The 21,253-nt window shown below is 41.6% G+C and overlaps 1 protein-coding gene across 3 annotated transcripts; it reads left to right on the top strand.

Moving 5' to 3' along the window:
* The first annotated feature begins 121 nt into the window (after positions 1-121).
* On the top strand, positions 122-20,766 carry LOC127584287 (metal transporter CNNM3). Of its 3 annotated transcripts, none has more exons than XM_052040956.1 (8): positions 122-1,436; positions 3,260-3,400; positions 5,434-5,586; positions 6,572-6,741; positions 7,816-7,912; positions 9,053-9,198; positions 14,122-14,257; positions 16,306-17,377. In XM_052040956.1, exons 1-8 carry the CDS (start codon positions 134-136, stop codon positions 16,368-16,370), a joined length of 2,211 nt encoding a protein of 736 aa, XP_051896916.1. In that variant the 5' UTR covers positions 122-133; the 3' UTR covers positions 16,371-17,377. The 3 variants fall into 3 exon arrangements, with proteins under 3 accessions (XP_051896916.1, XP_051896917.1, XP_051896918.1); XM_052040957.1 differs by lacking the exon at positions 16,306-17,377 and adding an exon at positions 20,685-20,766 and having other exon boundaries at positions 128-1,436; XM_052040958.1 differs by lacking the exon at positions 16,306-17,377 and adding an exon at positions 15,614-15,720 and having other exon boundaries at positions 128-1,436.
* The last annotated feature ends 487 nt before the right edge of the window (positions 20,767-21,253 follow it).

Here is a 21,253-nt window from a genome sequence, read left to right as displayed (position 1 = left end):
TGTCGCGGCGATCGCGGTTTCCAATTGGATGGTTGCTCTGTCAATCGGGTGTGTGGGGTGGGGCGCAATCAACGAGCAGGTTTGGTCGTGACAGGCGGGATCACGTGACCTGGAAGGGGGGGGCAGCCTCAAGATGGCGCTGGGAGCGCGGAGCCTGTTGGTGCTGGGCGCCCTGTGGGGCTCGGCGGTGGGGCAGGCGAGCCCGGGGGAGCCCGAGGTCCGCGGCGCCAGGCTGGAGAGCGGCGCGGGACACGTGTACATGGAAGCTGGGGTGATCAAAGCCAGTCCCGGGGCCCGCTTCCACCTGAGGGTCTTCGGCTCGGACCTGCGGCGGGCCGTGTGGCCTTGGCTGGGCTTCAGCCGCCGCCTGACCTGCGACAACGGCAGCCTGGAGAGCGGCTGGCTGCGGCTGGTGGTGGAGGAGAAGCCGGCCAACGGCTCGGCCCTGGTCAGTGTGCAGGCCGGCCAGGCCAGCGCCGCCGGTGTGTACTACCTGTGTGCCCAGGGCTCAGGAGGACTGTGGACGGCCCTCGGGGACTGGAAGACGCCGCTGGAGATTCAGCCCCAGGCCGGCGCTGGCATTCTGGCCGTGTGGGGCCAGATCCTGCTGCTGGTCCTACTGCTGTTCTCCTCGGCCCTTTTTAACCTACTTCACCTCAGCGTCCTGTGGCTGGACCCTCTGGAGCTGCACATCATCCGCCACTGCGGCTCTGAGAGGGAGAAGAGAAGTGCGAAGTCCCTGGAGCCCATCAGGAAAAGGGGCAATTTGGTTCTCTCTTCTCTGGTCCTGGGCAGTGTCTTGGCCAACTCGGCCCTGGGTGTCTTATTCTACCAGGCATTTGATGCCATCCTGCCTGCTATATTTGTCTGTGCAGCTCTGATGTTCCTGATCTGTGAGATCCTTCCCTATACCATTTGCTCGCGATATGGTTTTGCCATTGCTTCCAGGACCACCTGGCTGACTTGCCTCTTCATAATCATCACCTTCCCCATTTCCTTGCCAGTGGCCCTGGTGCTTGACTTAGCTTTGCGCCAGGATATCAGCACCTGCTATGTCCGAGAAAAGATCCTGGATATGCTGAGATCCAGTGACCCATACAGGGAGTTTGTTAAGGAAGAGTTCAGTAGAGGAGCATTAAGGACTAAAGTGGTGGAGGACATCATGACCAACCTGAAAGATTGTTTCATGCTCAGTGCTGGAGCTGTACTAGATTTCAATACCATGTCTGAAATCATGCAGTGTGGTTATACTCGAATCCCAGTGTATGAAGAGGAGAGATCCAACATTGTAGACATTGTATATGTGAAGGATCTGGCAATGGTGGACCCTGAGGACTGCACACCTTTGAACACTATCACCAAATTCTACAACCACCCTTTGCATTTTGTATTTAATGACACCAAGTTGGATGCAGTCCTGGAAGAGTTTAAGAAAGGTGAATACTTGTGATGATGGGGAGAAATTTTTCTGTTAAGGAAGAGTTTCCCACACTAAAATGAGTAGCAATATCCTGGTTTACTATTAAAAACCAGTGTCAGCACAGAACTAATGACTGATTAAATGCTGAAAGACCTTAAAGATGATCTGGGGACTGAATTCTGTTCCATATCACTTGGTAGCTTGCATTTGTGTAGGGTCCTCAACGTAATAAATGCACTTGTCACAGGCATTATAAATTGTGTGTATAGATGGAGTGGTTCTAAAATGTTGGTATCTAATTTTGTGTGTTTGATTATTATTGAACACTTCTGTCTGAAGTGTGGAGTTGCCTCGACTTCCCCTTTCAAAAGACCTGTATCTCTTTTGCTCAATGTCACAGTAACCAAGGGCTTAATTGTGGTCTGCACCTTTGTGAGTCCACCACTTTTAAGAAGCTACTTTATTGAGCATTCACAGCATGTTCTAACTTTTTTAAAAAAAATCATTAATTCTTCATAGGATGGCCAGGTCTCCAGCAGCTATTGAGAACTTGAACATGTTTGGCAATGAATTTGCTTCAAATCTTTTAATAATTACTTGCAACACCATGTGATGAATTCCATCTGCGGATTAAACTCAAACACCCTTTCCTAGCTTAGTTCAATCAAAAATAAGAAATCCTGTGAATCTCAGTGAGCAAATGAAACTGAAACCAGAGAGGACCAGGCATTTCAGCAAGGTTAGAAAATTGTGGTGACAGAGTGGGAAAGAAGCTGTAGGTACTCTGGTCATGGTGCTGAATTCTTTGTACAAAACTTTTAATGAGTTAAAAGCATTTGTGAGGTGAATCATTGCTTTGGCTTCAGTTGGAATATTGTGTCTTGTGCTTTAGCTGAGGTCCACAAGGCCTTGGCATGATACAGAGGCTATTTACCAGAATAATGCCAGCAATGAGGGAGGTGAACTTTGTGAAGAGTCAGGAGGAGCTGAGCTTGTATGCTGAAGAACAAAGTTTTTAAGGCCTTAATGTAAAAATCAATGGTCAAAATGATATTTTAATAAATAAGGAGTGGCTGAGGTTTGATGTGTCTTGGATAGATAATTAACAATAAAACCAAGGAGATGAAAACTTTTTATTTTGTACTGTGAGTTGTAATCTGGAAATCAATCCTGCAATATTGTAGAAGCAGATTCAAGAGAACTTTCATTAAATGAATTGGATAAATACTTACAATGTCTTTATAAATATATGGTGAAAGTGTAAGGGATTAGAACCAATCCAGTTGTTCCAGCGCTTGTTCAAGTGACCAAATAGCTTTATTGTTCAGTGATTTCTATAAAGCTGTTTAGATTTTTAAAAATTATTTAAAATATTGAAGAGGTTGAATTGATGTGTAGACACGAGGCTGCAGATGCTGGGATATGGTACAAAAAACAAACTGCTGGAGGAGCTCAGTGGGTCAGGCAGCACCAGTGGATGCAGGATCTTGACTCGAAATATTGACTATGCCTTTGCTGCCCCAGGTGATGCCTGACCTGCTGAGTTCCTCCAGCAGTTTTATTCAAAATGCAATGTGTAGCTGGTTCCCAGCTCAAGTGAGAGGCTTTGCAATATGCTTCCATCAAGGTTCGCACTTTATGGATATATTTTGAGTAAATGTGTACTTGTGGCCAACCTCTGTTTACTGGGAGACCTTCTCATTAGCAAAATATCAGGGAGAGAGAAAGTTAACCTTTTCTCAGTGCTGACTGATCCCAGCTCCACTTCATTATTTTACTGTTTGGTTTTACCTTTGCAGTGTTTTATAACAGTTTTCCATCCCTGTTTTATGTTCTGAGGCAAATCACACATGGCTATGGTCCAGAAAGTGAACAATGAGGGGGACGGTGATCCTTTCTACGAGGTGATGGGTTTAGTGACGCTTGGAGATGTTATCGAAGAAATCATCAAATCGGAAATCCTTGACGAGTCAGATGATAGTAAGTTTTAAAAGTTGTTTGGGGCATTTCAGGAAATCCACATTAGACGTGCAAGCATTTGCAACCTAAATGTTTCCAGCATTTACATTTTTATTACAGAAACTAGTTGTTTAGCTGGGTGGATCTGTGCTAATATTTATGCTGTCCTCCTTTACCTCAGCCCATCAATATATTATTCAATTCATTTCTTGCTCATCTTTCTAATTTGCTTTTAAATGCATTCATGCTCTGTCTCAGTTACTCCTTCATGGTAAGAGCACCAATTTCTAATGATTCTGAGTCTGAGTTTCTTCCTAATTCCCCTTGGATTTACCAGCAACTGTTCTGTATTTTTGACCCTTGTGCTTCTGTCTGCATAGGAAAACATTTTCTCCACACTTGTGGAATTAAAATTTAGACCTCCATCTAGCTGGTTCCTTGAGAACTTTTTTCTAGAGAGAAAAGTGCTCGAGAACTTTTTTCTAGAGAGAAAAATGCTCAAACGTATTTTTTTTTCTACATCTCTTTTGCCTTTTTTTTCTTGTACAGTAATGAAGTCAGTGAACCCATGGGCACCCAGAACAGTTCACAGTACTCCAGTTTAATGTGCCCTGGGTAAGGGATGCTTTATTATACATTGATATGACTAAATAAACTCATCACTAATAATTGGTGAGATTTCCTAACTGATGCCTACAAATTTGGCTAAATGCAAGGTGTTACATTTTGGGAAGACAAATCAGGGTAGGACATTCACAGTGAATGGTAGGACCCTGGGGAGTGCTGTAGAACAGCAGGACCTAGAAGTACATGTACATGGTTCCCTGAAAGTGGTGTCACAGGTAGATAGAGTGGTGAAGAAGGCTTTTGATACACAGGCCTTTTATCAGGACATTGAGTATATAAGTTGGGGTGTTATGTTGCTGTTGGACAAGACGTTGGTGAGGTTGCATTTGGAGTATTATGTTCAGTTTTGGGCACCCTGCTATAGGAAAGATACCATTAAGCTGGAAAGGGTGCAGAGGAGGTTTACAAAGATATTGCTAGGACTCGAGGGACTGAGTTATAGAGAGGGGTTGAGCAGGTTGGGACTCTTCTCATTGGAGCGTAGGAGAATGAGGGGTGATCTTGGAGGTGTATAAAATCATGAGGGACGTAGATCGGATGAACGCACACAGTCTGTTTTCCAGGGTTGGGGAAACAAGAATTAGAGGGCGTAGGTTTAAGGTGAGAGGGGAGAGATTTAAGAGGAACCCGAACATTTTCACCCAGAGGTTGGTCAGTATATAGAATGAAGTGTGGAGGAAATGGTTGAGGCAGATGCATTAACAACTTGGACAGATACGTGGGTTGGGAAGGTTTAGAGGAATGTGGGCCATATGTAGGCAAATGGGACTAGCTTGGATGGGAATCTTGGTTGGCATGGACCGGTTGGACCGAAGGGCCTGTTTCTGTGCTGTATGACTCTATAATTCCTAATTGCACTTGAGAAGGTGGAGGTATGCAATGGTGGTTTGTGTGGTGAAGGTGCAGTGCTAATAGATTGGAATCTGAAAGATTTTTAACTCGGGGATAATGCTTCTACTGTTAATACATATATATATCTCCAAATTGGGATCAGTGGGATGCAGAGAAAAGGCGATTCCATGCATCCAATGTCTACGTAATGGAAATCACTGATTTTGTAAATGCTGTGGAAGCACCCCTGGTATTCTGCTCGTTAAATATTGATGAATGCTTGTGGCACTGATGGTCACAAAAACCTGCTCCAGATTGGTTCCCAATTTGAGTCGTTTGCTGCTTTCCATTCTGTGGTGGTGCAGAGGTCTTTCTCCCATCTGGCCCCGTTTCTTTGTCTGAGGGACAGAAATCAGCCTTGGCTATCGTTCCTGTTGTCTTTGCTATAAAGTAGAAGAATAGCTTCCAGAAGAAGAGTGAGTGAAATATTGCTTGATGCTTGTGCAGATCTTCTGGTACGTGTGGGAGGACAGAAAAGTTGTAAGAGTTTGAAGAGAACCATAATTGGTTAAATCACCTTTTTTCTCCTTCTGCAGCAGAAATCAAAGTGAAGAAAAAACCTGCTCCAGCCGGCTTTCCTATTGAGCGCAAGAAAGAAGACTTTTCTTTTTTTAAGGTGCCTGATATCGACCTAAAGGTCAAGATTTCACCTCAGCTTTTATTAGCAACTCAACGCTTCTTATCCAGAGGTAGGGAGGCAGTTATCTCTTGGGCTTCCAAAAATTTAAACAATAATATACAGTATTTATTGCAAAATGAATTGCATGAGCGTGAAGAGCGGATACTGAGGAGCAAGTAAGCTGTCAGATAGTCAGGCTTTTGCTCTGCTCTGGTTTGGGAAAAAGTTCTGTGCAGAGGGTGAGGGGACTGCCCAGATGTAAAATTAAGACCTCATCACGATTAACCTAAGTCTAAGTACTTGTAGTAATTTCCATGCCCACACTGATCATCGCCATAAATGTAGCAATCTTAAACGTGCTATTGATCTGTTGGATGAAATACCAAATATTGACAAGAACAGAGGAACACATTAATCAAATCATCCTGTCCTGAACTTGGAATGTAAACCTAACCCAACTTGCCCCTGAGATATAGTTGGATCCTGTTTGGCTTGGATTGGTTAGACACTAATGAATACCTGAGCAGAATTTAACACGAGCTGCAATATTTAACATTGATAGAAACCCAGCAATATTTTTTGGGCAAGAACTGTCAAAACTTGCTGTGTGTGAAGAGGGCACTATGAATTGAGGTGGGGTACCAATGAGGACAAGCTTGAGGGTGGAAGCTGTTGGAGGGGATAAATTAAAGTTGTCTCACAAGAAGTGAACCACACTGTATTAAAAGACAGATCTTGGTATAAGTGCACTAAGTGTACTGACTCTGGCTTAGTTACTGATGGTCAATGAACATCCATGTAGGTTTGATATTACAAGTATGAATGAAGAGTCACTTGACGCCACAGCAAGCAACTCTTGGTCAGAAGTAGTCCAAAGTCTGCTGTTGTCTATGTGCAATTAAAATCACAGGAAAAAGTTCCCCCTTTCCAAGAATCCCTGCTGCTTCATGTATTAATTCATTAGCCACTCCAACTTGTGGTGCTAATTAGAATATTGCAAATAAAGCCCTTAATTTGGAAATTGCCGCTATAATGACTGCAGGTTGTCTTTACAGAGGTGGAGCTGTTCAGCCCCTCGAGGGTCTCTGAGCGAGTTCTTCTTCATCTACTCAAGCATCCCAGTGTCAACCAGGAGGTGAAATTTGATGAAAATGATAAACTGGCTCCAGAACACTACCTGTACCAACGAAATCAGCCAGTTGACTATTTCATTCTTGTGTTGCAGGTGAGTTTAGTTCCTGCTTTCTGTTCTTGAAGCCACAGAATCAAGATCCTCACCAAATTGCTTCCATGTGGATAACCCTGATCTGGATCCTTCCCTATTCCCTTTCTAGGCTATAAATTATACCTGTTATCTAACTTGAAGGCAATTGGAATTTTTTACTGTAGGTGTCCCTGTCCCCAAAACAGAAAAGGCAGAATTAGAATAAAAAAGAAAAGGTTTTCATTTTAGATAATTTTTCACTGATTCTGAATGAAAATACACGTGGCTGCTCAATTTGTACAGTACCGTATAGAAGAAGCTACCCTCCATTCCCAATGTTTATATAGTCACAGAGCTTGTATTTATATTGTGTTAGGCATGTGCTTCGCAATGTTGAGGATGGACAGGAGGTGGGCATGGGATGAAAGAATTGAAGGCAGAGCTTCAGTTAATGTTCAGATAACTGGAAATGATTTTCAGAGGGAAATCTGATTGAACAAAGAGAGTGAGGGGGCTAGGCGAAGCTGTTATACCGAAGAACAGCTTGTAAAAAGCGATGAAACTTGCAAGATTTGAACTGAGGGTGTAAAGAATATAGGGAGGGCTGGTGTTAAAGGAGCAGAAAGTGTGCTTGAGAATGCAAGCAAGATCAATGTGATATGTTGGTTTGTGCTTATGAAATGAATTTTAAATATGAAATCGCCATCCTCAATCAAGAGACAAGGGGAGCTTGGAAAGACATGGGTTATTGTTCTGTGGCCCAGAGGGCCTAAAATCATGAACTGTGACATGCTTGTATGTGGCAGGTTGTGGTGAATGTGTGCAGTGCATGTAATGTGCCACTTGTTTTCTGCAGCAAGATGCATTCATCCACTGTATTCCTCTTCAGAGACTTGAGTACTAAATTCCAGACTGACTGCCCAGTGCAGCATTAATTTTGCAGTGGTCTTGGCAATCTGCAAAATTGACCATTTGCCTGAGTTTTATTATATTTTTGGCATTTAAGTGTGTCCTATATGTGTAACTTAATTTTTACATCCAATTACATTGGTATTTATTGCAGTAATACAGTGGATCACCTTGCTTTATTAACAGGGGCGAGTGGAGGTGGAAATTGGCAAGGAGGGTCTGAAGTTTGAAAACGGAGCCTTCACTTATTATGGTGTCTCTGCACTAACTGTCCCTTCATCTGGTAAGATTTCAATATGTGCTTCTATTTTGAAGAAAAGATGGCAGGTAACAATGTTCAGATACTGGGAGTAAGTTCCAGAGAAGAATCTGAGCAATTACTTAGAGGGAGTGTTTTCTGTTGCTATTTTACTGACTTGCGCACTCCTTTGCGTATCTTTTGAAGTTTAATTTCAAGGGAAGGGGATGGATTGTAGTACAGAAGCATGTTTATTAAAACTTCTGTGTAATGTCATTAAAATCTTTCCATTAAAGTTAGGTAGCCTTTGGTTCAGTACTGAAAAGGTACAGGCCACTATGCCACATGGCTTTGATGCGAAAGCATCTCTCGCTTGAAGGTTGGTATTACGATTAGGATTTCACACTGCAGTATGTTCTGAAGCCAAGCTGTAGACATAAATTCCAGTTTGATGTAGCAAAGCTTCCTCTGTGAAATGAGTATGTGGCACTCAGTAAGTAAACAGGAAGCTTGTAATTCTTCATTGATGCTAAATTAATAAAGTTTCAAAATCACTCTGATGTTTGGAAGAGCAGATTCATGCACTAGAGGTTAGACCTGGAGCACTTTATAAGAGCAAGATTTTGTATGTAGCTCTGAGTGTTTGATGCGACTGTAGGGGGAGCTTTACTCTGCATTTAACCCATGCTGTAGCTTCCCTATGAATATTTGATTGCACTGTAGAGGGGATTAGAATGTTGAATATGCTCAGTGATATGAATGATCATCTCCTGTTCCTGTGTGTTTAGAGCACATTCTTCTTGCAAATTATAATTGTGCTTTATTCTGCAAGTTGCATGGCATCTAAGCATTCATTTTCATAAAGAGGAAATGTCATCACTAGACAATCTCATTCTTCACTTAATCTAATACTACAGAATATCCCAAAAGTACAGTTCCAAACAGTGTCCTTGGACCAAGCAAGAGAAAGGACTGCAACCTGACTAATGCTAACATTAAATACTATGGGGACAGGGCTATCTTTCGTTGTGGAAGTGGTCAAATAATTTAAGGGGCTAAGTTAAGGGCATCACATATGAGGCAAAATATTACAAGTGGTTAATTGATGTATTTATAACAGTCTCTCGGATTTCTGTGCGCTGTACAATTAATAGCACTTGAGTCATTTAGCTCTGATTTCCCTAGTTCACCAATCACCAGCCACTAACGTTAAGTGGAGTCAACGAGACCCATTCTCCAGGGACCTTTTGGAAGCTGGGGAGAATGCAAGCCTATCCATGTACTGCCCTGACTACACTGTAAGAGCACTTAATGACCTACAGGTTCTAAAGGTAAGACATCGTAAGGATAAGAATAACAACAAAATGAAAGGAGGCAAAAACTGTTGGAATTGCATAATGGGGTCCGTCATTACATGAAAGGCGAAATGCAGAGTTGGATTTTGAGGAAGCTTTCATTATCCTCCTTCATATACTATCCAATTCCAGCATTGTTTGTTGTCCTTGCACATTTGATAAAGCTCTGTGGGATAGAGTCATAGAGTACTACAGCACGGAAACAGGCCCTTTGGTCCATTTAGTCCATGCTGACCTGATCTGCCTAGTCCCATTTACCTGCACCCGGACCATATCTCTTCAAACCCCTCCTATCCTATCTAAACCTCTCTTAAATGTTACAATTGAACCCACATCTACCACTCCCGCTGGCAGCTCGTTCCACACTTGCACCACCCTCCGAGTGAAGAAGTTCCCCCTCAGATTCCCCTTTAATATTTCACCTTTCACCCTAAACCTATGTCCTCTAGTTCTAGTCTCACCCAACCTTAGCGGAAAAAGCCTGCATGCATTCACCCTATCTATACCCTTCATAATATTGTATACCTCTATAAGATCTTCCCTCATTCTCCTGCGCTCCATGAAATAAAGTCCTAATCTATTCAACCTTTTCCTATAACTCAGGTCCTCAAGTCCCAGCAACATCTTTGTAAATTTTCTCTGCACCCTTTCAAGCTTATTGATATCTTTCCTGTAGATAGGTGACCAGAACTGCACACAATACTCCAAATTTGGCCTCACCAGCGTCTTGTACAACTTCAATATAACATCCCAACTCGTGTACTCAATGCCCTAATTTATGAAGGCCAATTTGCCAAAAGCTGTCTTTACGACCCTATTTACCTGTGGTGTCACTTTCAAGGAATTATGGATCTGTATTCCTGGGTCCCTTTGTTCTACTGCACACCTCCAGAACCGTACCATTCACTGTGTAAGCCTTGCCCTGGTTTGTCCTCTCAAAATGCAACACCTCACACTTGACTGCATTAAATTCCACCTGCCATTTTTCAGCCCATTTTCCTAGCTGGTCAAGATCACGCTGCAAGCTTTGATAGCCTTCCTCGCTGTCCACTATGCTCCCAATTTTGGTGTCATCTGCAAATTTACTGATCCATTTTACCACATTATCATCTAAATCATTAATATAGATGATAAACAACAATGGACCCAGCACCAATCCCTGTGGCACACCACTAGTCACTGGCCTCCAGTCAGGGAGACAACCATCTACTACCACTTTCTGGCTTCTCCTGCTAAGCCAATGTTGAATCCTGAATGCCAAGTGACTTAACCTACTGGAGCAGCCTCCCATGTGGGACTTTGTCAAAGGCCTTGCTAAAGTCCATGTAGATGACATCCACCACCTTTCCCTCATCGACCTTCTTGGTAACCTCCTTGAAGATCTCTCTAGGACTGGTTAGACATGACCTACCATGCACAAAGCCGAGTTGACTATCCCTAATCAGGCCCTGTCTATCCAAATACTTTATATATCCTGTCCCTTAGAATACCTTCCAATAATTTACCCATGATGGACGTCAGGCTCACCGACCTACAATTTCCCAGCTTATTCTTAGAGACTTTTTTGAACGACGAAACAATATTAGCTATCCTCCAGTCCTCAGGCACCTCATCCGTGGCTAAGGACGTTTTAAATATCTCTGCCAAGGCCCCTACAATTTCTGCACTAGTCTCCCATAAGGTCCAAGGGGACACCTTGTCTGGGCTGGGGATTTATCCATCTACATTCGCCTCACGACAGCTAGCACCTCCTCTTCCGTTATCTGGATATGGTCCATGACCTCACTACTTTTTTGCCTCAGTTCTATGGACTCTGTCTGTCTCCAGAGTAAATACGGATGCAAAAAATTAATTGGTAAGATCTTCCCTATCTCTTTTGGCTCCATGCATAGATGACTGTGCTGATCTTCAAGACGACCAATTTTGTCCCTTGCTACCCTTTTGTTCTTTCTATAGTTATAGAAACCCTTGGCATTCTCTTTCACCTTGTCTGCCAGAGCAGCCTCATGTCCTCTTTTTGCCCTCCTTATTTCTCTCTGGTGTTCCTTTGCATTCTTGTACACCTCAACTGCCTCATTTGATCCTAACTACTTGTACTTGATATGTGCCTCCTTTTTCTTTACTGGGGCCTCAATATCCCCTGATAACCAAGGTTCCCTAAACCTGTTAGCCCTGCCTTTTATTCTAACAGGAACATACAGATTCTGAAAGCCTTTCAGTTTTGAAAGCCTCCCACTTACCAAGCATCTCTTTGCCAGAAAACAGCCTATCTCATTCCACGCCTGCCAGATACCTTCTGATGCCATCAAAATTGGCCTTGCTTCAATTTAGAATCTCAACGTGAAGACCAGTCCTATCCTTCATAATTATCTAAAAACTAATGGAATTATGATCACTAGATCCAAAGTGTTCCCTTACACACACTTCTGTCACCTACCCTGTCTCATTCCCTAAGAGGAGATCCAGTGTCGCACTCTCTCTAGTTGGGACCTCTGCATATTGATTGAGGAAACTGTCCTGAACACTTTTGACAAACTCTATCCCATCCAATCCCTTTACAGTATGGGAGTCCCAGTCAATATGTGGAAAGTTAAAATCACCTACTATCACAACCTTGTTGTTCTTGCAACTGCTTGCTATCTCTCTACAAGTTTGTTCCTCTAAATCCAGCTGACTATTGGGAAGTGTATAATATAGTCCCATTAATGTGGTCATCCCTTATTCCTCAGTTCCATTCATATTGCCTCAGTAGACGAGCCCTCCAGTACGTCCTCTCTGAGCACTGCCGTGACATTTTCCCTGATGAGTAATGCCACCCTTCCTCCTTTAATACCTCTCTATCATGTCTAAAACATCGGAACCCCGGAACATTGAACTGCCAGTCCTGCCCCACTTGCAACCTAATCTCACTGATGGTTGCAACATCATAATTCCATGTGCCGATCCATGTTCTCAGTTCATCTGCCTTGCCTACAATACTCCTCGCATTGAAATAGGCGCATCTCAGAACATTAGTCCCACCATGCTCATCAACCAGTTGATTTCTGTCTCTGCTTGTAAGCTTAACATCTACTTTCCCACAGCCATTCCACTTGCTGACCTGCCACCCTGGTTCCCGCCCCCCCTGCAACTCTGGTTTAAACCCCTCCAAGCAGCACTATCAAATCTTCCTCCAAGGGTATTGCTCCCCCTCCAGTTCGGGTGCAAATCGTCTTGTTTGTACAGGTCCCAACTGCCCTGGAAGAGATCCCAATGATCCAAAAATCTGAAGCCCTCCCTGCTGTACCATCTCCTTAGCCACATGTTAAACTGGAATATCTTCCTATTTCTTGCCTCACTAGCACGTAGCACAGGTATCAATCCTGAGATCAACACTCTGGAGCTCCTGTCTTTTAACTTGGCACCAAACTCCCTGAGCTTGCTTTGCAGGACCTTGTCAGCCTTCCTGCCTATGTCATTGGTACTGATGTGGACCATGACTTCTGGATGCTCGCCCTCCCCCTTAAGAATGCCGTGGACTCAATCCGAGACGTTTCTGACCTTGGCACCTTGGTGGTAACATACCATCCGGAAGTCTCGTTCTTGTCCACAGAATCTCCTATCTGTTCCCCTAACCAATGAATCCCCTATCACTACTGCACTCTTTTTCACCCCTCTTCCCTTCTGAGTCACAGAACCAGACTCAGTGCCAGAGACCTGGCCACTGTGGCTTTCCTCTGGTTGGTCAGTGTTTTCTACCACCCCCCAACAGTATCTAAAGTGTTATACTTGTTATTGATGGGAATGGTCACAGGGGTGTCCTGCACTGACTGTCTATCCCTTTTCTGGTGTAGAGGAGAGGAAGTGAACTCCACTACACCATTTGTGTAAATAGGTTTAAGATCATCGTGCAATATTCCTGTGAATGGCACTGACAATTCCCTGCCACGTCTCAACTATAACACTGGCCTTCTGAATTAGTGCAGGTTCAAGTCCTGTTCTAGAGATTTGAGCACACTGTCTCAGCTGACACTTCAGGGCACTGCTGAAGTATTGCTGCACAGTGTGAGGTGCTATAATTTTGATGTTAAACCAAGGCTTTGTCTGCTAGCCCTTTTGAAATGGATGTAAAAATTCCCACTCTACTATAGAGAACAGCAGAGTTCTCATCAGTGACTTGGAGGCTAATACCTAAAACTAAACTAACACCACTAGATTATCCGGTAACTTATCTCAATTCTGTTGATGGTATCTTGCTGCATGTAAATTAGCTGCCTATTTTTCTACATCAGTGATTACATTACAAAATAAAAGTTAATTACCTATAAAGCACAATGGTCCTGAAAATAAGAATGTAGTGAAATAAGTGCGTCCTTTTTAATCCCTTTAACACTATGGAGTGCCTCACTCGCTGTGATTCATAACAAGGAAATGTACAGAGAAGTGTGCTAATAGATCAGGAAAGTCCAGTTGCCACCTCTGGTGTTTACTCTGTGGACACTTGGATGATAGTAGAGGGGATAAGGTCGATCACCGGATTGAGAATGGCGTATTAAGCCACTGTGATCCTGACGATTGTTACCGCAAGTACCTGAATGTTGAATGGGGATGGGATAAGACAAAAAGTTTGGCTCAACCTCAATGTCTCCAATCCTTCTGAAGGAAGACCACTTGGGCAATATCCAAAATGGGACAGGTTTTCTTTACAACAGTATGCCAGAGAGATTTAGTACTTTTGGGGTGATATTGAGCTGTGGGATGGCTAGTGGTTGGGATGCTCAAGGTCTCCAATGATCTCTTATAAACATTAATACCTTGCTAATATTCCAGCTGGTGCCACTTTATTATCACACACTGCTGTTCAGAGGGGAATTGCAGCTATTGCTGCTTCAGACTCATTGTGTGTACTTTTTTCCTTAGGTTACCCGACTGCAGTATTTAAATGCACTTATGGCCTCAAAAATACAGAATTCTTCGCCATCACCGGAGACCTTTGAATTGAAGGTGATGCCCACCAGCCAGGCGAAGTTGCTCAATAAGCAGAATTCTTCCACATGTGAGTTTTGTTTTGTTTATGCACAGGTTTTGTGAATTAATTAATTGCAATTGATGGTGATATTTTGATAATTCTGATCTGCCTGGATTAAAACTAGATGAAGTCAGAATACCTAATCAGGATTGAAACCGAAGATGGCCACAAAGGTGTTTTGGTGTATTACATCCTCCAGGTAGTCCTGAAGCAGGGTACAATTGGAAATATTTTCCCAAGCATAGAATTCCAAGGTAAAATTCATGACTGAGATCAGAGCTGTAAATCGTGTACTGGCTAAAGATCAACCTAGGTGTATTGAGAGTGACGAGAGGAAATTTGTTAGACTTTGACAATCAAGGTGGAGTCCTTGGAAAAGAAGGCGATACCAAATGAACCATCTAATATGCTCGTATTCAAAATGGTCACCACCACTTAGATATTTTTGTCTTCCATTATCTTATGAAAAATATTGATTAATTATGAAGTTTATGCATGCAATAACTTGGGAAACAGCTGTTGACTTGGATTCAGTAGAGGAGGTGTACTGCCTCATCAGTTTCCATGACAACTGAAGGAATAATAATCCAACTGGGCTGTGGATCAATGGCATGGATCCAGTTTTCCTAAAGTCTTCTTGATAAAGTTCCATGCAACAGCCCATTGCTTCGACTCGAGAGTTATAGAAATTCACGGTCAAACCTGGGTGACTGGAAGGGAGTAAACTGGTCATCAGTAGTGTGACTGTATTGGGCTAAAGGGACCAATTGAGGGAATACACTGCCCAAGCTCACTATTGGGAGCAGAAATGTTTTTGGTTGGGAACTGTGACAGAATTAAATCCAGTGCAGACTGGTCAAGATGCAGATAATGGGAAATGAGCTGCATTGGAATCTGTGGAGGCATTTAAAAAAACATGTGAAATAAGTTGAACAAAATCCATGAGTGTACAGCCAAGTATAAAGAAGCAAACAAAAATAAGTATACATAATACATAAGCCACAGAAGCTGCCGAGATGCTACTGAAAATGATGTAGAGATGTGAGCAAACTTGTTCACTGTTTTGCAGCTTCAAGCAGAAATTGGTAAAGGTTTAAAGTTGTTAGTTGAGAGTTGAAAACAAAATAAAGTAGAATACAAGTCAGGATATTTTGTAGGAACTCCAAGACGCTTGGGGGCTGAAGGTGCAGCAGAGAAGAATTGCATTGTTGAACAATGCTCTTGAGAATCCGAGTTATGAGGAAAGATTGGAGACCTAGGCCTTTAGACAAGAGCTGTAGTGTCTGAGAGGTGATTTTATAGTGATGTACAGATTTTGACAAGAATGGAAATGCCAAGTAAAAATAGATCTCCATTTATATGGGTCCTTCCATGTTCTTTCAGGATGGCCCAAACTTACAGCCAGTGAAGTCATTTTGCAATATAGTCACTGTTGTAATGTGGAAATTTTATATTGAATTAACTGCAAGAACAAGACAAAGGAGCACAAGGTAGGTGGTGGCAGATTTTGGACTGATACCAGGAAACTTCTGGATGGATGTGTGGAGTATACTTCCAGTAGATATGCGAGATACATCCAAGAAACAATTGTTCCTTTAATTGAGAAGCTTTGGGTCTTCCTTTTGAATGAATTAGTGTAGGCTGTCTGGCCATTTTATTTGATTCATGTGATTCTTTTTGTTTACTGTTGTTAATCCTGCGCTTTTGAGCAGTCAATACAAACTTGAATGGTAGACAGGCTGACCAACCACCTCAAAGACTTGTGTTCCTGGTAAAACCCTGCTTCCATAATTGTCTTCTAATTTTTCTTCACAAAAACCCTTTCAAATTTCCATTGCCAGATTGATTCTGAAGACTAAGAAACGAAAAGAAAGTGAGAGGAGAGAAAAACAGTGTTGTTCAACATTTTCTCTGGTCAGTCTACCTAATGGAGGCTGTTGCTTACTTTTGTCAAGTTTAAACCTTTTGGTTTTGAGTGGATGTATTGCATTCTACCTGGTATTGCACCTGGAGTTTCTCCGATGACAAAAGGTTAACTTTAATGCGCTTTTTTTCCTCTTCAATGTCATCATCAGGCACTAGCAGAAGTAAATCGCAAACTAGCGAGGAAGACAGCCCAGAGAGGAATGCTGGCGTCTAGTGAAGGAAAGCAACTGAGGGTGCTTGTGTTCTCTGTGCCCAAAGCCACACCACTTCAGTAAGCTGCGAACGTACTGTGTTAGCGCTGGCTGGAGCTAGTGCCATCCATTTTGTTGGAAAGACTGTGTGCATTTGCTCTTGCAATGCAGGGTTGGGGAGAAAGAAGAGGACTTATTTTTGTAGATATTGTGCACAGTGAAAAGACAGTGGAGTGTGTTATGCTTAAAAAAAAAAACTAACAGTGACTTATTCCTCAAATAGAACTGGTATCTGTGATTTTTAGACTTCAAGATTATAATTGTTATTAATCTATTGCATATAATGGATAAAAAGTTTCGTCTTGACTTTTGTACCCATGGTCTACGGGTTCTTATGCAGTTACTTGAAGACTACAGAATGAAGATCTGTTCCAGCAATAACAAAATTAAATACATCACTTTTTTTTTTAATGTTACAATGGTCATATCATGGTAAAACCTAGATTTGTAAATGACTCGAGTTCCTTGTCATTAGTTTGCAAGCCTTTCAACTCCCACAGTGGGTCTGCTTAAGAAGAGAGAAGCACCATTAACAGCCTTGGTTCCAAAGTGCTTCATAGTCAGTTAAGTACTTTTGAAGTGAAATTACTGGTGTAGAGTGGGGAAAATGCAGTAGCATTGTGACTTTGCTTAGGAAGCTTGTAGATTGAGGGGTAACTAATGGTATGGATGCTAGGAAGAAGTACTGTGATCTTATTCTGGTCCCATAGGATCTTTTTAAAAAGATAAAGCCTCGAGTTAACTCCTCATCTGAAAGGGGATCCGCTCATTCTGCGACACTGTTCTGGGAGTGCTAGCGTAGATTGTGTGCAAAATGGGTGGTAGCTGATGTAATTTCATTGGTGTGAAACCAAATAATACAAGAAGGATCAGCTTCGGCAATAATGATGTATAATTGATTTAAGAATACATGAATTAAAAGTGGGAGTAAGCTATGTCGTCCTCTTCAGCTTTCCCCACCATCCAATAAGATGATTGTTGATCATTTGTCTTGAAAACCTACTTTGCTGCTTAATCCACATATTCCATGTTGCTCTCCGAGCTGAGAGGGAAGAATAAATTGGTAAGGGTTTCTAGTTTCAAAAAGTTTCCTGCTGTTGTTTTGAATGAGAACAGAATAGCATTTGGTTGTGATAACCTTTTGCAGTAAGATGTGCACTATCTAGGCTCGCACAAGTATAGTCACTTGGGCGAGATAAGGCATGGACCTATGCCATCCAGAAGGAGCCCAGTGGCTGCAGGAAACCAGAAGAAGAATTTACTAAAACACTTTCACCTACTGAGCTGTTTACATATTTATGACACCCGGAAGAGTAAATTCACAATCAACCAGGCAAAACACACATTCCAGTGGTTTTATTTGGTAATTTAACAGTCTTTGGCCTCGCGTAATTCCCGTGAAATTTGATGTGAAGTTCTAAATGGTAGCTGTTGAGCTCTTAAGGTGTAAAAACATTATAGAAATATCAAGGATATGATGCACTGTTCTCCCCTTATCCTGTGAAACCTAGTATCCAGTCCATCTTGTACAGTTCACCATAACAAAACAAGGGTCTGATTTAACAGCTCATCCGAAAGACCATCTGTGACCATGCAGCACTTTGAGCACTGACAGTCCAGATAATTGGGCTCATCTGGTTTGTGATTTGAATCCATAACCTGTTACTCACATACACTATTTTTAGTTTACATAGATAGCGTTTGAAAGGACTTGGTGCTTTTCAACAAGTATTCTCATTGACCTATCTATCCTGTAACTTGCCTTTTAATGGTGGAGAAAGTCAAAGAACCATTCAGCTCACAGTATTAGGACATACCTGGGTTTTTACATTGCAGTGTGATGCTAAAGAAATGCCATACAACTGGTCAGCACTAGAAGTGATGTATGCACAGGCAAAATATCTTAATAGGCTGTGTGCTTAGATCACTTAAGGGCAAGTTGTGAAATTGAATTCAATAAATCTGCCTATGTTTGCATCAGTACCAACAAGGTTGACTTTGGAATCTACTAGGTTATCACTAACTGCCCAAGTGGAAAATGTCTGCAATTGCTTGGAATTGGCCATATTTCAAACAAAAATAAAGCAATGGAGAGATTAATTGGAAATTGTAACAAAGAAATTGCTGACTTGGATAATTGCATCTTAGTTTTCTGATAAGCTTTTGTTGACTTTCCTGTTGACAAGTTTAAAATCAAATCCTGGGAATTTTTTCCAAAAATGAAAGTTCTGGTTAGATTGAAATAGATTGGGTCTCACTGTTTGGATGAAAGAAACGGGTAGCTGAGGAGGATAGTGAGAATAGGGCCATTTGGCATTTCTGCAGCAGCACGAGGGATTCGGCACTGATCCTCTGATTTGGGCTGTGGTTCAGTGAGGTCCACACCCTGTTTTCCCTCTTGTAGATTTATCCAGAGCGAGATGTTTAGTTGTCCTGCATCCCTTGCTGAGTTCATTCAGAAAGAGTGAATAAAAGGTATTATTTTTAATTGCCAAATTAAACAAAAAACTTAAAACCTCCAGTTTTGCTGGAAAGGCAGCACTTTAGGAATGATGAGACAGCCTGCCCACTTATCTGGTTTTCTCAGAGGCCTGAGTGTTTCCTCTTTGCACACTCTTGAGAATGCTGATAAGACCACTATATCTTCAGAGAAAGTTGAGGCTACCTCTTACATGATGAGAATGGTTACTGCTTATGACTATTTATATTTCACAGCTGGTATTCTATGTTTTTTGGGCATGTTTTCTTGCAAAGCTATAATTTTCTGCAAAATAAATTTTATCTATTAGCTGCAGGTGATTATGAAAAACTACGTGACTGAATACGGCAATTGTATTTGTAAATACTGAAACTGTGTGGTAATCACTAACCTTTGTAGCCTTTTATTGAGACTTCCTGCAGGTTATGGAGGGCATAAACAATATGATTGAAATTTTGATAGATCTTGCCTTGAACGGTTTGCGTAGCTCTTTGTGGTCAACTGACCCACGTGACAAGAAGGTCCCAGCTTTTCATCCTCCCTTTATACTAAGGCAGATTGATCTTGGGGAAGAGGTGATGGAAAGTGGTTGATGCAAATGACCTTGGTTCTCTGAGATGGAGAGTGGGGAATTCATCCAGGGTTTGCTTCTCTTGACTGCTTTCTAGTGAATCCTACTGGAAAGCATGAATGCCTGGAAATGGACTGAGGATAGGATCTGACTCTGGTAATGTCCTTGCCAAAGAATAAGAACCTGGAACAGGGTCAACAAGCTTCTTCCTGCAAGCATCAGTTTAATTGATGGTAATCAAATTGTGCAAAAGGCCACAGTGCAGCTAATTAAATTGCAGGGTGAAGAAAGGGTTCATGGCTGTCTCAGCTTAAAGCAAATTCTGAATGAGGAGGTACCTGCACCCAGTTTCACTTGCTTACACCGAGAAGCACAACTATTCAGTTGACTGATTTTGTTTTTAACATAACAAAAAATAATTTTAAAATATTACTGATAATTCTGTAGTTTTACCAAAGAGTTTAGAACAAAATGTAAGTGCCACTAATTCAGGCCAAAGTCAAATTTTGTTGTCATTTTAAACTTTGTTGTATTATTCCAATATTTCTAGGAGCTTCTGAATTGAGAAGTAATCGTCAGGTTTCATTTATTGATTTACTGGGTTATTTTGCCCTTTACATTTTATATGCAAACAAATGTATTAAGATCATGTAATTTCCGGTACATATTTTAAATCACATTCCAGGTAAATATTTTTAATCATTACAATTAATATGTTATTTGTATGTACATTTTTATTTGTGACATTGGAGATATATTATTTAAAGAGAAATGGGTCTGTATTGTCTTATATTGTACTGATGAGTTGAAGTCTGTTGCATTAGATTGCAGGTCAGTTTAATAAATTGGAACACAAATGCTCCTTTAAAATTACTTTAAGTGACAATTGCAATATATTCTGTGGAGTGATCAGCTTGGAGTCTGAACCTCTCCCTCAAAGTATACAAGTCCTTGAGTTTGGCATCTCAAAGAACTAGGTGCTAAAAGCCTTGCCTGTCTAATGGAGTGTCAAATTTTCTCCTGTTCTCTTTAGATAGCTACAAGTAGGAATGCCATGTACACAAATACGTGCATATACTTACGTTGTTTTACCCAATTTTTCCTCTTCTAGAATGAATGCTGTTGATTAATCGTATGAGATTAGAACAGTGTGTTGGGATGGTAATTTACCACAATGGACATGCATTTCTATTACCACTAAGTCCAATTATGTCCTCTGTTTTCCAGTTGCAGGTGAGGGAAGAGTGTTAGAATCATGATAACATGGAATGGTTACTTTAGATAAAGTGGTGGGAAGCTACAGTACCCTTCACTACATTAGTACAGACCAAGCATTGGATCCTATAGGTATGGCTCAAATAGTAACTATAGAAACAGTGAGCTTTCTTCTCTTGACTTGTTGGGACTCTGAATTATTGTTGCTGGTGTCTCTAACTCATCCCACCTTTCACCGAGTAAGACTGCAGTTCATTTATTATATGGAGCATTTTCAAACAACTACTACAAGTTTTGCATGCCCGAAGTTTGATATTAATTAATAGCCTCTTTTTTTTTTCAGCTTTCTCAATTTCTGTGAACCATACTCTTAATTGGGTTTAAAAATGTGATGTACAAAAGCAAGTTTGTGTTCCCTTAACCCTATCTATCATATCATGTACTGATCACATCTTCTAAAGAATTGTCACTATAATTAACTGCTTGCAGTGAAATCAGAGCATATATTTTAAATACTGAATGATTTCAGTCCAGAATTTCAAATTCTTAAGAGTTCAGACCCTGAACCTGACTACCTTTTC

This window comes from Pristis pectinata, chromosome 29, assembly GCF_009764475.1.
Source record: "Pristis pectinata isolate sPriPec2 chromosome 29, sPriPec2.1.pri, whole genome shotgun sequence".
Classification (NCBI taxonomy): Eukaryota; Metazoa; Chordata; class Chondrichthyes; order Rhinopristiformes; family Pristidae; genus Pristis; species Pristis pectinata.
The sequence above is the reverse complement of the archived record's forward strand: the minus strand, read 5'-3'. Positions and strand labels throughout refer to the sequence as shown.

Excerpts from the sequence above, each read along its gene's own strand:
- LOC127584287 (XM_052040956.1), top strand. The coding sequence starts at position 134 with ATGGCGCTGGGAGCGCGGAGCCTGTTGGTGCTGGGCGCCCTGTGGGGC. Across the intron at positions 3,401-5,433 it reads CCTTGACGAGTCAGATGATA|CAGAAATCAAAGTGAAGAAA; the intron begins GTAAGTTTTAAA and ends CTCCTTCTGCAG. Across the intron at positions 9,199-14,121 it reads ATGACCTACAGGTTCTAAAG|GTTACCCGACTGCAGTATTT; the intron begins GTAAGACATCGT and ends TTTTTTCCTTAG.